Source organism: Rhinolophus ferrumequinum, chromosome 6 (genome assembly GCF_004115265.2).
Source record: "Rhinolophus ferrumequinum isolate MPI-CBG mRhiFer1 chromosome 6, mRhiFer1_v1.p, whole genome shotgun sequence".
Taxonomy (NCBI): domain Eukaryota; kingdom Metazoa; phylum Chordata; class Mammalia; order Chiroptera; family Rhinolophidae; genus Rhinolophus; species Rhinolophus ferrumequinum.
The window spans coordinates 26096680-26112413 of NC_046289.1; the positions used below are offsets into that span (position 1 = coordinate 26096680).

General features: G+C 41.3%; 1 protein-coding gene across 14 annotated transcripts in view; it reads right to left on the reverse strand.

Moving 5' to 3' along the window:
• Window positions 1-15734, reverse strand: part of SIPA1L1 (signal induced proliferation associated 1 like 1) — a 348723-nt gene that overhangs the window by 66631 nt on the left and 266358 nt on the right. For all 14 annotated transcript variants that reach the window (XM_033107759.1, XM_033107746.1, XM_033107752.1 and 11 more), the window contains one exon: window positions 10612-10881. In XM_033107759.1, coding sequence (XP_032963650.1) covers window positions 10612-10881 — 270 coding nt within the window. The remainder of the gene's footprint in view (window positions 1-10611; window positions 10882-15734) is intronic.

The window sequence follows — 15734 nt, forward strand, 5'->3', positions numbered from 1 at the left end:
GACTGACAAATTAGATCCTTGAGTGCATAATCAAGCACAGCATTCTACCACAACTTAGCAATTAAAACGCTATTCACCCATGGAACTGGGCCAAGTTAAAGTCTGTCTTCAGCAACGTATACTAACTAGGGATTCTGCCAGAATTATATATACATAAAAAAAAATTCTCTGAAATGATTCAAGATAATATAATTTGGGTTCTATAATCAGACTAGATATGAAGAAGTTGTGTTCAAATTCAAACAACTCATCCCTCTGTATTTTCATCTCTTCCTACTGTATACTTTGTGAACCAGAGCTACCCTTGGCTTTCTGACCATACAATTCCTATCAGTTCTTCAGGCTGGATCATGGAAATCCTGTTCTGATGAGCCTCCTGTGACAAGGTCAATTTACAACAAGGAATAACACTCTTGCACAGTTAGGAAAATACGCCAATTCATCATGCTGAGATAAATGGATCGTCACAGCTGTTGGCAAGCTGTTGGAAGTTCACAGCCTGGCACACATCATGGGTGCCTCTTGAGAACAATCAATTTTATATGTAAGGGTGGCTGAAAAGAACAGAGAGGAAAAATGGAGGGCATGCAGGACCAGCAACATAATTTGTGGGACTCGGTGTAAAATGAAAATGTGGGTCTCCTTGTTCAAACACTATCACAAATTTCATGACAGTGACAGCAGAGGTTGCCGTATAGGCTGCACACCCCAGACGCTGGCCCTGATTACAGCGCGTGTGACTGGGCCCCCTCAGCATGCAAGCATGCATGCGTTCATTTGGCAAGTATTTCCTGAGTGCCATCTACCTATGGTGGTGGATGTCATTCATGTAGGATGGTAGCTAAGTTAGGGGCTCTGCAGTCCCAAGCCCTTTGATGCTGATCTCAGCTCTACCACTAACCAGCTATGACTCTGCACAAATTATTTCATCTCTCAAACCCTGAGCACGCTTATTTGTAAAAGAGATAAAGAGCAACCAATTTACTAGGTTGTTGGGTGGATTAACTGAGAAAACTTGCACAAAGGACTTTGAATAGAGCCTGGACCAGAATATGAGCTCAAGAACAGCTACAGTTTTAAAGAAAAACACAAGTAAAATGTGACTGTCATGAGGGCAGCACAAATAGAGTGTAGAGGGGCTCAGGCAGGTTAGAAGTCAAATCTTCTTGGGAAAACCAGGGGAAAGGAAGCCTCATGAAGAAATGCACTTGAGATAGATCTTGTGGGAAGCCAAGAATTTTCACAAAAGTCAGGAGTTAAGACAGAGGGATGTGAGGCCACCACGATGGCATGTTAAGCTAGAGCACTAGACCTGGGTGGGAGATGGGTGGGGGGCATGGCCGGAAGGATGAGTGGGTTTTGCAGGGTGAGCTCTCGGTAAAGTGAGGACATAAGAAATTTATCTGTGAGGCAGCAGGACACACAGAAGCCTGAGCAGCAAAGCAGTGGTGTGGTCAGAGCTGCCCGGAAGACCCTGGGTCAGTAGGCATTAAAGGGAATGCCCAAATAATGCTGTCCCTTTTCTTTTGCCAAAGTCCAAGAGAACTGATGCAATAAGCCTAAAATTTGAGAGATATACAGATAGACAAGAATCATTAGCCCACCGCAAATACTAGCCTCTTTGGTTAGTCCTACCTTCCACCAATATTCACAAATACTTCACGAAAAGAAACCACAACCAACTCCTTTGATGAGAAGCTAAGTGGTTTTGGGGGGTGGAGGGCGTATACTAGGATTTTAAAGACTAGGAAAAAACTGAAAATGAATTCATTCCCTATTTCACTATACAAACAAGAACAAGGTGGGATAGAAAACTCAAAGCAACAAACAAACAAGACAAACAAAAAGAAAAACAAAAAAAAATCATAGACACAGACAACAGTTTAGTGGTTACCAGAGGGTAAGGGTGGAAGGGGAGTGGGAGAGAGAAGAGGAAAAAGGGGGCCAAATATCTGGTGATGGAAGGAAACCTGACTCTGGGTGGTGAACACAGCATGCAATACAGAGAAGATGTATTACAGAATTGTACACTTGAAACCTACGTAATTTTACTAACACATGTCACCCCAATAAATTTAATAATAATGAAAAAAAGAGAAGTAGAAGCTGAAATACAGCACTCCATGCTGGCCTCGGCTTGGAGTGGCTACCCATGTATACTTTCCTCCAAGACCCCCATCCCCTCCTTACAGCTGCCCTAAGCTAAAAGAAGAGAAAACCACCACCACACAAACTACCTTCCTTCCCCACAGAACTGTACCAGTGCTAATATCTTGGATTTCAGAAATTTTGAATTCTACAATACAGTCCCAACCATCTGCAAAGTAGCCCATCAATAACTTAAGAAGCACACGTTGCTGACCCCAGTGCAAGGCTGTATGACGATGCCTTCATCTCTACATCTCCACTTTTATTTTGTGCCATTTAGCATGCCATCGTCGTTTGTCATTTTAAAAATATAATAGGAAACCAAAAGTCAAATAAAAAGCAACAGATTTGGAAACTACAGGCTATTTACTTAGGCTGGGTTCTGATTCTCTCCGGGAGTAGAGACCCCCTGGGGAGATAGTGAATGCCTCCAGACACTGCCAGCAGGACCACAGGTGTATGAGCCAACCCTGTCCTCTGCCATCCCTCCTGGTGTATTTGGGAAGAGCAACGAGCTGGGGTGTGCCTAGGCCAGGCCTCCCTGGGAAGTCGTAATGCAGAACACTCCGTTGACGTGAGAAGGAGGGTAAGACCCCCCTGCTAGGCATATATTCAGGAGCACAGTTTCTTAATGACACACGGAGCAGTGTAACCACACGCCACCTCACTGCTCTCCCCAGAATACATACAACTGTTTTTATAAGATCATCTAATTCTAATTTGTATGGACAGCAGCATTTTCTACGTCTGCAACTGCATACAGTTCACTGTGACTGTTTTCAGCACAGCAGGCCTCCTGAATTCATCCTCTGTCTCACCAACGTTCACCATGACACTGTCACTGAAGACAACGCAATCTGCCTGTGGAGAACAATGACCCATCACACTCATAGCGCACATTAGGCCGGAGAATGACTCACCAGCCCAGGATGGCAGCTCTACCTGTATCCCTACAGTGCTCAATTTGAAGAAGCTTTTCACTTCCATGTAGCTGTGTTTGGAAGAGTGTAACAAAATGACAACAATGACATATAGCAACTACCATTCTCTAAGCCTCACTACGTGGGTCTGTCCTAAGAGCTCAGAGTGGATAGAGAGTAACTGTATTACCCTACGTGGGTCTGTCCTAAGAGCTCAGAGTGGATAGAGAGTAACTGTATTACCTTAGTTAATCTTCACAGAGACTGTGAGAGGTGGGGCTAGTGCCCCATTTGATTCATGGAGACACTGAAGTGTAGCGAGGATAAGGAACTTCCCATTGTCACATCATTCCCAAGGGGTGGGGCTGGAATGGAAATCAAGGCCCCCCGGACTGCAAGGGTTTCTGGGTGGATGACACTAAAGCACTGGTGGTTCTGCAGGGAGGAAACCCCATGGGAACACTTCCCGAGGCTGAGTGCAGAGCAGCCATTTTTGAGGCTCAAGGGATGATAAGGGATCAAGAGCCTGAGCGGGGGGCCGCATTGATGCACGCCGGTCTCGTGCCCTGTGCGACTCTGGAGCTTGTTGAGGAACGGGAACTGGGAGGTGTGCCAACCTTAAGCCACTGTGCCCATTCCCTGAATCTTAAATGGGAAACATCTTTGTACCAAATGTGAAGTTGTAAATCATCTAGACATTCCAATGTGGATGCCAGAATATGCTGGCTCCTTTGAAGAGTTGGGGGAAAAGAAGCCTTAAGAGCCTGGCGAGTTTAGTCAAGTATGGCTCTGTGCTTTTCTGCCTTATCTCAGCAGACAAGTAAAAAAACACCAAGGCTCAGTTTCAACCAAATTGAAACTTTCTATGGGAAATTTAATCAAGAACAACTTGCATTTCACAATGAGTCAACTTTAGGCAGCTTTACCCACAATATACTTTTAACATAAGAGTATTGTGAAATTAGCCAAAAAAATTAAGGAATTCTACTTAAACATAGCTTTAATTCTATGGCTCTATATGACCACAGAATGTTTCACTTTTATTTAATTAATTTTTATAAAAATAAACGGATTTACCCAAGAGTCCATTGATAGCTGAATGGATAAACAAAATGTGGTACGTACAATGGAATATTATTCAGCCTTAAAAAGGAAAGGTTATGGACTGAATGTGCCCCACCACCCTGCCACTCACACACACAGCAAATTCCTATGTTGAAGCCTTAACTCCCAATGTAAGGATTCTAGGAGGTGGGGGCCTTTGAGAGGTAATTAGGTTTAGGTGGGGCCCTGAGGGTGGGGCCCCGATGACGGGAATAGTGCCCTTATACAAGGAGGAGGAGACACCAGAGCTGGTTCTCTGTCATGTGAGGACACAGCAAGAAGGCAGCTGCCCGAAACCTAAGAGGGTGCTCATCAAGAACCAAATCTGCTGGCACCTGGATCTTAGACTTCTCGCCTCCAGAACTGTAAGAAATAAATACCTGTTGTTTAAGTACCCAGAGTGTGGTATTCTGTTACAGCAGCCCAAGCGAAGACAGGAAGGGAATTCTGACGCATGGTATAACATGGATGAACCTTGAAGATAGGCTAACGTGAAATAAACCAGTCACGAGAGGACAAATATTGTATGAATCTCCTTACGTGAGGGACCTAGAGCAGTCAAGCTCATGGAAACAGAAAGCAGAATGGTGGTTGCCAGGGACTGAGGAGCCCAAGGGATGAGATGCGGAGTTAGTGTTCAATGGATAGAGTTTCCGTTTGGGAAGACGAGAAAGTTCTAGAGCTGGAGAGTGGTGATGGCTGCACAACGATGTGAATGTACTTAATGCCCCTGAACTGTACACTTAAAAACTGGTCAAAATGGTAAATTTTATGTTATATATATTTTTCCACAATACGAAAAAAACCCCACAAAACCTGACATTTTCTCCTGAATTGATTTACTTCTGTTACTGCTTCTTTAAGAAAGTTCTTTTGCTTATTGCTTTAATTACTAAATAAAGTTTTAAAAATTTCATTGTGAGCCTATTAAAATGCCAGAATCTGTGGTTGGGTCCTTGGGATATGATGATGAATAAGACAGATGGCCATCAGGTGCCAAGATGGACGAATAAGATTAAAATGAAGAATAATAAATTCTGTGAAGGAAGAAGACTTTCAGGGATTTGAACATTCCCAGGAGGGACAATTAAGGTAGAAGTGGGAGGAGAAATTAAAGGAGCCTGTCAGTAGCGGAGCTGGGCTGGGTGTTAAAATACCAGTTAAGCTGCCCTGAGACTGGAAGGGCGGATCAAGCAGACAGCAGGCCAAGGAGGCATCAAGGAGAGAGAAAACGTAGCAACAGAGAGTCATGTGCGTGCCCGGAGCCTGGGGTGACAGGGGTGAGTACAGGAGAGCCTGGTAGGTAACTTGCAGTGGGAGATGGACTAGAGACTGAAGGCAGAAATGAAAGGCATGGCCTAAGGAGCATTTCTATTTTGATTGGAGGCCTCCACGCATATGCAGCATGGAGGGGTGGAAAGCTGTTTGGGCCAGAAATATCTTCCTGTGAAATGAGAGCCCCTAAGGCAATGACACGGAGGAAGCTTAAAAAAACGAGGAACTCAACACACGTTAAGGACTTGATAACTAAATGGGTGTGGATACGGGGATGAAGAAGGAGGAAAAGGGGACTAGGAATCCCAGTGCCGCTCTGGGTACTCAGGTAGATGGCAAAGCTCTTCATCAAGGTGGGTAACACCTGAGAAGGAAGAGTTGATAGAGGGGCAGGAGTGAAAACGAAGTCAGTTTGTACTTGTATGAGACACTGACTGACATTCAAGTGCAGATGTTCGGTAGGTAGTCACGCATATGAATGTGGAAAGCAAAAAGGCGGTCAAGGCAAAATATACGGAGGGTGCCAAAATTATGTGTGTGTATACACACACACACACACACACACACACACACACACACATTTTAAGAGACGTTATCTATGCTCAAAAGTAGTTCTCTGTAATCAGAAGTGTCTGGACGCTGATGGTAACCCCTTTGAGCACCTCTTGTAATTGAAGTCAAACATGACTTGTATTCATCTGTCATTGGTATGTATTGAGTAGTACAAGTAATACAGTTTTTTCCTTTCTTAAAATATGTATACATTTTTTTGGCACCCCCTGTATACCATTAAGGAAGTGCCCACATACAGGTGATAGCTGAGGTGACTGAAATAAATTATTGCGAGCTATTGCGCAGTGTAGGATTAAGAGGAAAATGAGGAAGGAATTGTGGAGGACACAAAGTTGTGGGGGTGATGAGACAGGTTTAAAGAGATGACAAAAAACCCCCACAAAACTAGGAGTAAAAGTTTGGCAGGCAAGGAAAAGGAGTTCGCAGGAGGGTGGCTTGAGCTTTACAAACATGGAGGTCAACGGGATGCAGCCTGCAATCCCAGGGCAGCTCAGAAGTTCCATGATTTAAGGATCTTCCAGTCAAGTCCAATGACCATGATCCAAGTGGCCAGGATTTCGAAAGTACAAGTCCTGAAACACCGTAGCTAATATTCTAAATAAAGGAAGAGTAAGAATGTAAAAGCAAGTAAATGGTGCTCGCTTTGTCTCAAAATAGAAAATGACACAGTGAAGATTAGCACAGCACCTGTAGGAAATAAATTTATAAAGCATTTTCTTAAAAATAAAGATTGGATGAGCACAAGACTATGATGCTCTCCGAGAGGAGAACTCTCTAAGTTTGCTTCAACAATATTCACCAGGCACACTCTTCAAGCCCTGTATGGGGCTAGCCTCTGCTGAGGAGGTGGCTGAGGGGCTGCAAATCAACCAGATCTAGCTCCATATAAATGGAGCTACTCAGAGCTAAATGCCGGTGGGGAGAGGGAAAGGAGAAGGGGAATAGTGTGCAGCACAGCAGGGAAAACTTAAAAGTACCAATGGTTCAATAAGGTCCAACACCACATATTTACATAAGGCTGGTAATACTTCACCTAAAAAAAGAGAAAGGAATTTTTTTTATATGCTAAGATGTCTGTTGTTTATGCAAAGCCCCTGAAATAGCTAAACTTTTCTGAGCATATTAACACGGGTTAGGGTTTTATTACTGGCCCTACATTATGTATAAACACAGCAATGTGTTAGGTTCAATGTGCTACAGATAGCTATTTTTAGTTCAGCTCTACCCTTACACTCTAGAAAAATTTGAGGCCAAAATAATGATTGCATCATAGTACCTATTTTGGTTGAATACATATTAATTCTGTTAATAAATACTAGCCCCACAAATACTATAAAATTCCATACTCAAAAGGCTACCTAGACAGCATAAAGCTTATATATTTAAAACAAATAGAATCAGACTTTATTCTGTTTAGATGGCAAATGGGTCATCTGTTCTTACCACATCAGTTTCTCTTAACCATGTATGAATATATAGAGAACACAATTCAGCTAAATAATTCTTGTTAGAAACTACAAACACCAACATGTTGTATGTCATAAAAATCCTGACCTTGGTATTAAGGGAAAAAGGATAATCTGTTCCACAAATATTTTTTTAAGTTGTTCCTAATGACCTTTAAGTCTAGGATCTTGCATACAATTCAAGAAAAACTATGTGTCTACAGGTAGTAAATTAACATTTTCATCTGAAATGACCTGTGCGGGATCCAGCTACAGTGAATGAAGTAGGTGGATCCGTGTAGCATGGGCAGGGTAGATAGACTTGAGACGGCTGCTATAATAACTTAAGCTCACACAGCTGGTTTCTCTGTAGTTAAACCCACCTGCCTAACTAACCTGGGGGAGAAAAATTAATTGAATGAATGAATGAACAACTGTGTAAAGGCAGTAATTTGGTCTCAATATTAGGCCCCCGCCATTATTGGTCAGGCAAGATCCAAGGTATGGCAGACCTTGTCATTTGTTCTATTTGTGATTCATCTGAAAGGTCTATACCATATTTTAGAGAGCGCCCAGGTAGAGATGTAAATGACACCTGAGACAGGGCTGAGATGAAGGGGGGAGTCAAATGGATGGATGGGCAGCCAGGGGTCTCAATTCCATACCTCAGTCAGGTATTCTGTTCTCAGTCAGACTAAAAGGAATCCTTCATTTTTTCAGTTATATTTTAGTATATTTTATGGAATGAATTATATTTCGTGGTAAACTTTATGAATACCCAAATATTCCTGAAATAGTAGCAAAACAGAATTTCTCAAATATTACCTTCCAAATTATGACTTGAAGTTAAAACTTAAAAAAAGAAATATTGTATTAATAAAAATTAGGAATGATGGCATAGGTAATCAAATTCTTAAATTTTCACAGATGAAGAATATCCAGCTAACTACTACATACTCCAAAATGAAGAAGAGCCAAATACTCTGAATATCCTAGAAACGTAGGGTTGAGATTTTCTAAGTTACCTACGCCCTCCATCTAAGATCTGAAATCTGAGTCCAGTGCCCTAAAGAATACCTGAAACTAAAAGGCCTTAGAGGGTATTGAATAGAGGTTAAATTCCCCTCAAACCACTGGTGGCCTCACTTCTGCCACTTTATACAGCTGAGAGAATTACAGGGCTGCTCTTATAGTCTATTATGGTGAGCACTCACTGAGATTCCTTTTCCTCCGGGTGGAGTTAAAATGAAAGGCAGACACAAGTACATGCAGAAATAACCTCTAGAACTCAAAGAGTTACATCTGGGAAAAAAAATGGAGTTGATACATTGTCTAGCACTGAAAGCTGCTTGTATCACAGGATGATAGTTAGCTACAAAAAATATTTTCACTTTTGGAGGTCAGTATGTTCAGCAATGAGAAGCTTCAGCTTCTGTTGCAGAAATTAAACTCAACATGGAACTGAAATATATTCTGCTACTGTATTATGTGAAATATTGTATAAAAAAATAACACAAAAACAATTTCACTTGTAAAAGCCCGATGATTGTTCTGGAGGGAAAGAAAATAGCTCTGAGAGGAAAAAAAGGTCCTTCTCTAAACAATGTTTTCCAAGGTTCATCTTTCAAAATGTGGGCCAAATCATGAATTCCAGTTAACACACACACCTCAGAGAGAGCCAAGTTTGGGATGTGTAGAACAAAGAATTTATTCAGAGATCTCTTGGATGTTTTTCCTCCTCAAAAATAATGAAAGCGAGAGGAGTCCAGATGGGAATGCAGCCACTCTGGGAAAGGAATCTTTTGAGATAAATAGCAAAGCTCTGTAAACGAATCGCCAGGATTGAATACGGAATTTTAGAAAGACTAGTTTTTTACTGTTTGTTTGTCCGTTTGTTTTATACTAAATTATCTCTACATGGTATTCTAGTATTTCTGAAATAGCTAAGTGACAATGTTTTATGCAACAGCTCAAAAGTTAGACTAAAAGACATCATAGTGTGGTTTTTAAAACATCCAGCTTTCTGCTCCCAGTTTGAAACCATGACTATTTAAGCATAGTTGGAACCAGTTTTCATTACCATCCTGTTCTAGCTGGACCTGGTTCCTGCTGCTCAGATGAGTCAGGGTCACGTTTTGGCTCCCACAGGGACCTTCCTTCTACCCAGCATAGGGTTTCTGATTCCTTTCTAGCGTGGGAGCCACAAACACATTGTGAGATGAGATCAGGACTTAGCAGAAGTGATGGGGAAAAAACAGCGGGTGGACAGAAAGAAACTGGCTTCTTCTAGTGGGTGATTCGGCGGTTACTGGATTAAACTCTCTTTCATTCGTGTAGGTAATTAGGGGTAACAAATTTATAGTGTAATTATTTAAAATTTTATAGCCAATTTTTCCTTACATTTTCAAAGTATTTAATCTAGCTTCATTTTTGGTCTAGACTGTGGTTCGAAGTGCTGCATTTTATAGTGAATTCCAGACAGAAGTGCTAGGGCGTCCTTGTCAAGGAAGAGTTAATCGGCTATCATTTGTGAGGGAATCCACTGTGACATTCAATTTAACAACACATCTTGTTTTCTCACTTTTTGGGATCCCTCAATCCCTCTCCTTTTTGTTTATTTTACTCAGGACTGAGTGTTTTTGTCTTAACACGTCCACTATTTTCTTCTACTTTCAGAGGAGGGAAAAATGTGCTCTACTGCTTGTTTTCCTTTCTCACAATTCTTTATTAACAAAAGGACAGATACTCAACCAAAACCCAGCATTCTGTTGCCATTATCATATACTTATCCCCAAAGACAAAGACCGTCAAAGACGATAATGGGGTCAACGTCACCTCAAAGAACCTGCCAAGTTCTAATCCATATGGTTGGTGACTAAGCGTGCAGGGATGACTTCTGTTGATCCCACATGGAAAGGAAAGAGCAAAGCACAACCACCACTACACACAGTCGCACGCTATGCTGGACTATATCCTCATTTATCCTTATGGCTTTGGAATGCCACCATGCTTTGAAAGCCACTTCGTGCATGCGTCTCCGTTTTAATTCTTGATTTTTAGTATAATACACTATGGGGAGACCTAAAAGCTGGTGCTATTCAAACTGGGGGCAGAGATTTAGAGCAAACCTGTGAAGGCACACTCACCGCCTCTCCAGGGGGCGCCCGTCACTGGAGATGCTGCGAGGAATGTTGGCAGTTCTTTCTGGAGGAGGCATTTTCCCGTCTCCTTTCCCGGCATTCAGTCGCGAGGTCATGGGACTCTGCACCTGGGATGGGACCTGGGGAGCATGAGGACCCTTGCTGGCGTTCCTCTGCCATTTGTTATTATTTCGGAAGGGAAACTTGAATTCATACGGAACTCCTTCATTCATCTTGTACTCCATCACTGGCAGGCGGTAGGTTTCAGAGCAACTCCTATTAGTGGGAGGGCACAGAGACAAGAAAATTAATATTGTTTTTCCTTGTTGGTGGAACCACACTGATTCTCATTAACAGTTGAAATGGATCAAACACTTCATTCTCTACTTCAAACCATCCCTATAATTATTTTCCTTTCAAACACAAGAACCTCAGGAAGTATTACACTAGTATTTTCCTTTGCTTAATTCCAACTGTGGCGTCTGAGATATGGAGTCCATAAAAAACAAAGAAACCTAAGGTCACCTTGGTTGGAGGTGGGGGGGGGGGCGTTGGATGGGAAGGTAGGGGGCAGAGTCAGTACTAAAACTTGAGGAGTAAAGGCCACCAGGACAGCCGGACAGGGCAGCAGGCCCCTCAGATGAGGCCTCGGAGGAAACAGTCAGCTTTACACGCCCTTGATTGCGTATTATGATTGGGGATCTAAAAGGGTGTACAATTTTGAATTTGTTGGCATCCTGGCAGTCAAAAAATTAAGTGGGGGGAAATCTTGAAATCCAAACTAAGAGCCAAATGTAGCTCAGAAGGAGAGAAAAAAAGACAATTACAAAAATTCTGCAATTATCAAATTACCAGGGAACAAAGCATAATTTGAAATCAGGCTTTTTTTTTTTTTTTCCTTTCCCAAAGTTAGAAATCTCCCATAGCAGGGCTGTCTCCAGGTAGCAGCATGAGTGAAATTAATGGCAGGCACAAATGACTTCTGTCACTTTAGCCCCCTTTTGTGCCACCATACCAATCCCCAAACCTTAGTAAATGTGGAACCCACTTTCCATTCCCTTTACCCAAACAACCATGGAAGGATCAATTATTAACTTGATTGATAGACCAATTACTGAAAAAAACCTATTCCCACTAAAGCATTAACTCAAATTGTGCATTTGAATTTCATCACTAAGTGGAAAAAAAAAATGACTTTCCTAAAGAAATTTTGTTCAAAGACTGAGAAACAGGCAGGAAGATTTGGAAAGGAAACGTTAAGAGTGATTGTGAAAAAGCTGTTTGAGAAGTACTTTAGAGATAATACAAGGTGTGATCAAAAAATACAGTGAATGTTTAAATTAAAAAAATTTATTATAATAAAAGACAAAAAGACACATTGCCATTAATCCCCCTCCAAATACTCCCCCTCGCTTTGAACACAGTTATCCCATCGTTCTTGCCACTTTCTGAAGCAGTTCTGGAAGTCCTCTTTCGTGAGTGTCTTTAGTTGCACTATCGTGGCTACCTGTCCTGAATCATTTTGACTTTGGGGAAGAGCCACAAGTCACAGCGTGCCAGATCTGGTGAATACCTTATTTCCCTGAAAATAAGACCTAACTGGAAAATAAGCCCTATCGTGATTTTTTTCAGAATGCTCGTAATGTAAGCCCTTCCCCAAAAATAAGCTCCACTTAAGATCATCAGCCAGACAGATGCATTTAGTACATCCGTTGCAACACACAACAGACATATTGAATTATAATAGTAATATTAATATATAACATAAATAAATAATATTATTGACATTAATACTTAAAAGAAATGATAATATAAATTATAATTAAGTATTTGTAAATACCCAAGCGGGCGCCTTTGGACGAGAGGTAAATGCTTATGTAAACAGATGAACTCAAGACTTACTGCCCAAAGACCAATTGGGGTACAGACACAACGCACAAATAACGTGCACACTTGATAACGAATGGGCATGGTGTGTCTAATATGAGTCTTCATAATTCAACATGTCGTGTGTTGTAAGGGACGTACTTAATGCACTCATGTGAAATAAAGAAATGTTTTCTGAATTTTGGTGCCTGCAATTTTTCGTTGCTTTTGTGTGTATCATCATTCTTAACTGTCATCATTTTTGTTGCCACTCCTGTCTCATAAGTCTTCAATTAACACATGATTTAATGGTAGATTTAGAGGGAATAATATTTTGACCCCCAGACAAGATGAGTGCAAAATGAAAGAGCTATTCCATCGAGTAGAAGAAAGGAATTGTGGAGGACTCCTGGGGCAAGAATCTTACGGCTTTCTGCAAAGGGAAGAAGTTGGATCTCCAAATGGTCCGAAAATGGCGAGCAGAATACGATAACCTCAGTCAACAGGTGGACGAGGGAAATGCTAAGAAGCGCAAGTATGGATCAGGTCAGCAACCATTATTTCCTGAGCTGGAAGACATCATCTGTGAATGGATTGCTGACAGGAGAGCAAAAGCTTGGTTGTGTGCAGACCTCAGTTGATCAGTTGATCAAACGACAGTTGATCAGAGGGGTGCCTCGTCAATCTACCTTCCCTCCACTGGTTACAAAAGTGCACGTGTTACCTGTATTTTGGCAATTCATCTGGATGGAAAGAAAGCCCCACCTCTAATCATCACTAAGGACAAGAAAAATAAGGTTGAACATGTTACAGGCATTTATGTTCTTGAAACCAAAAAACGCCTGGTGCACACAAGCAGTTTTGTGTGCATAAGGAAGTGGGTCAATTTAATGCTGCCACTTGTTTTGCGAGGTGGCCAAAGAGGTCTGCTAGTCTGGGATTCAGCTAGCATTCACCACGCTAAAGACATCAAGAACTTCCTTGCAGAGAGAAGAATAGATCAAATAATGATTCCCACAAGAATGACTGCCTATCTCCAGACTCTTGATACTGCAGTAAACAAGCCATTCAAGGACCATTTGCGCATGGAAATCAATGACTACATTGAAATTAGAATGGAGAGAAATCAGAGTGGAACCTTTGTGAAGCCTAGCCTGCAAGAGGTCGTGACTTGGGTGAAGAATTCATGGGATAAAATCACTGACAGCTGTGTTGCCAATGCACTACGAGCAGGCTACATGGACAAGAAGTGCTCATTTAAGGAGAGCTCTATTGCTGGACATGAGAGGTTGGGGGCAATGGTTCTATAGGAAATGGAGTTGCAAGAAATTCAAGCTGGAATTCGGGGTTTGGAGAGTTATAACGATGTTCCAGAAGAAGATGACATGACTGTATTTGAATAAATGTAGATTTTTGTACTTGAATAAATGAATAAATGTAGATTGTTATACATGAAAAGATAAGACATCCCCTGAAAATAAGCCCTAATGCGTTTTTTGGAGCAAAAATTAATATAAGTGCTAGTCTTATTTTTGGGGAAATACGGTAGGTATGAGAGGATACACCGTAATGGTTTTATTTGACAGAAATTGCCATATACCAGAAGCCATGTGTGACATGGAGCGTTGTCATGATGGAGAATGATTTACGGCAAACTTTAAAACACACATTCTCTCACACCTAACTGTACCAAACAAGTTGAAACTTGTCACACATTGTTACTAAGCTTCAACGCGCCGCTTCCCGTATTGAAAATCCCTGCCTTTCCGTGAGATGGCACTCAGCAGCAGTTTTCACCATACTTTTGATCACAAGGAAAGGCTCCGTGTCACCCATCGCTTCTAGTATGACAATTTCTGTCCAATAAAAACATTACGCACCTGAAACTAAAAAAAAGAAAAAAAAATTACGGTGTGTCCTCATTCACCTTATTCACTAGATCTGGTACCATACACCATACGACTTCTGGTTCTTCCCCAAAGTCAAAATGACCATGAAAGGAAAGTGTTTTGAATCAATTCAGGACATCGAAGCAGCCATAACAGTGCAACTAAAGACACTCACGAAAGAGGACTTCCAGAACTGCTTCAGAAAGTGGCAAGAACGATGGGATAAGTGTGTTTGAAGCGAGGGGGAGTATTTTGAGGGGGGTTAATGACAATATGTCTTTTACTGTAATAATTTTTTTTAAATTTAAACATTCACCATAGTTTTTGATCACACCTCATATAAGGAGAGTCCTAACGAATGCTGTCCAACATAAATAAAATATGAACCACAAATACGATCCATGTATGTAATTTTTAAATGTCCAGTTAGCCATATTAAAAAAGTAAAACAGGTAAAATTAATTTAATAATATATTTTATTTAACCAATATATCCCAAATGCTATCATTTCAACATGCAGTCAATCCATAATAAAAATTATTAATGAAGTATTTTACATTCTTCTAAATTTGATATGTATCTTACCCTTACAGCACATCTCATCTGGGACTAGCCAAATTACAATGGCTTTGTATCCAAACGTGACTTGTGGCTCCTGTATCAGACAGAGCAAGTCCCAAAAGCATCCAAAATGATGGTTTTCATTTTGGCGAAGGGGTCTATGTTGGCGTGAGAATAAGCACCACAAAAGTGCCATTCTTTCATGACCTTGTCTATATATCTCGGGGTGTAAGTCCTGACATTTCAAACATACCCCACAATGCCTTTCCTCCCATGTCTCCATGATAGCCATAACTTTTGAAAGTGCTGCTTTTGGAGCAGGTGCATTTGCTGGGGTCCTTGCCCTCCTCAGTCTTAGCCCGTCTCCAATGGGCACCTTTCCTTAGAGTTTCCTAACCATTCCCCCTTGACCAAAGCTTAGGTCAACCTTAATCTGACCCTCTGCCTAAGGTTCTGCTGTACCCCTTTTATGCTTTAATGATAATGGCTTTCCTAGTTTTTGACCACAATTCCAGTAAGAAATACATTGCACACTGTGCTACAGCACAACCACCAACACACACAATCGCATCCTTCCTCTGATAGCTTCGATTCTGCTTTATTCTGTGGTAATCCAGTTTATTAAAAAACACACTGGGGGCAAACTCCTAATTTGCTTTTATGATCTACTTGAGAGTTTTGACCTGCAATTTGTAACACATTGCTTCACAGAACATTTGACATTACTCTGAGCAGTTAATGACTTATGTAATAAACCCTTTTCTCTGATATGAAGAAATACCATCTTAGGCTTTGATATAATTTCTAGCTTTG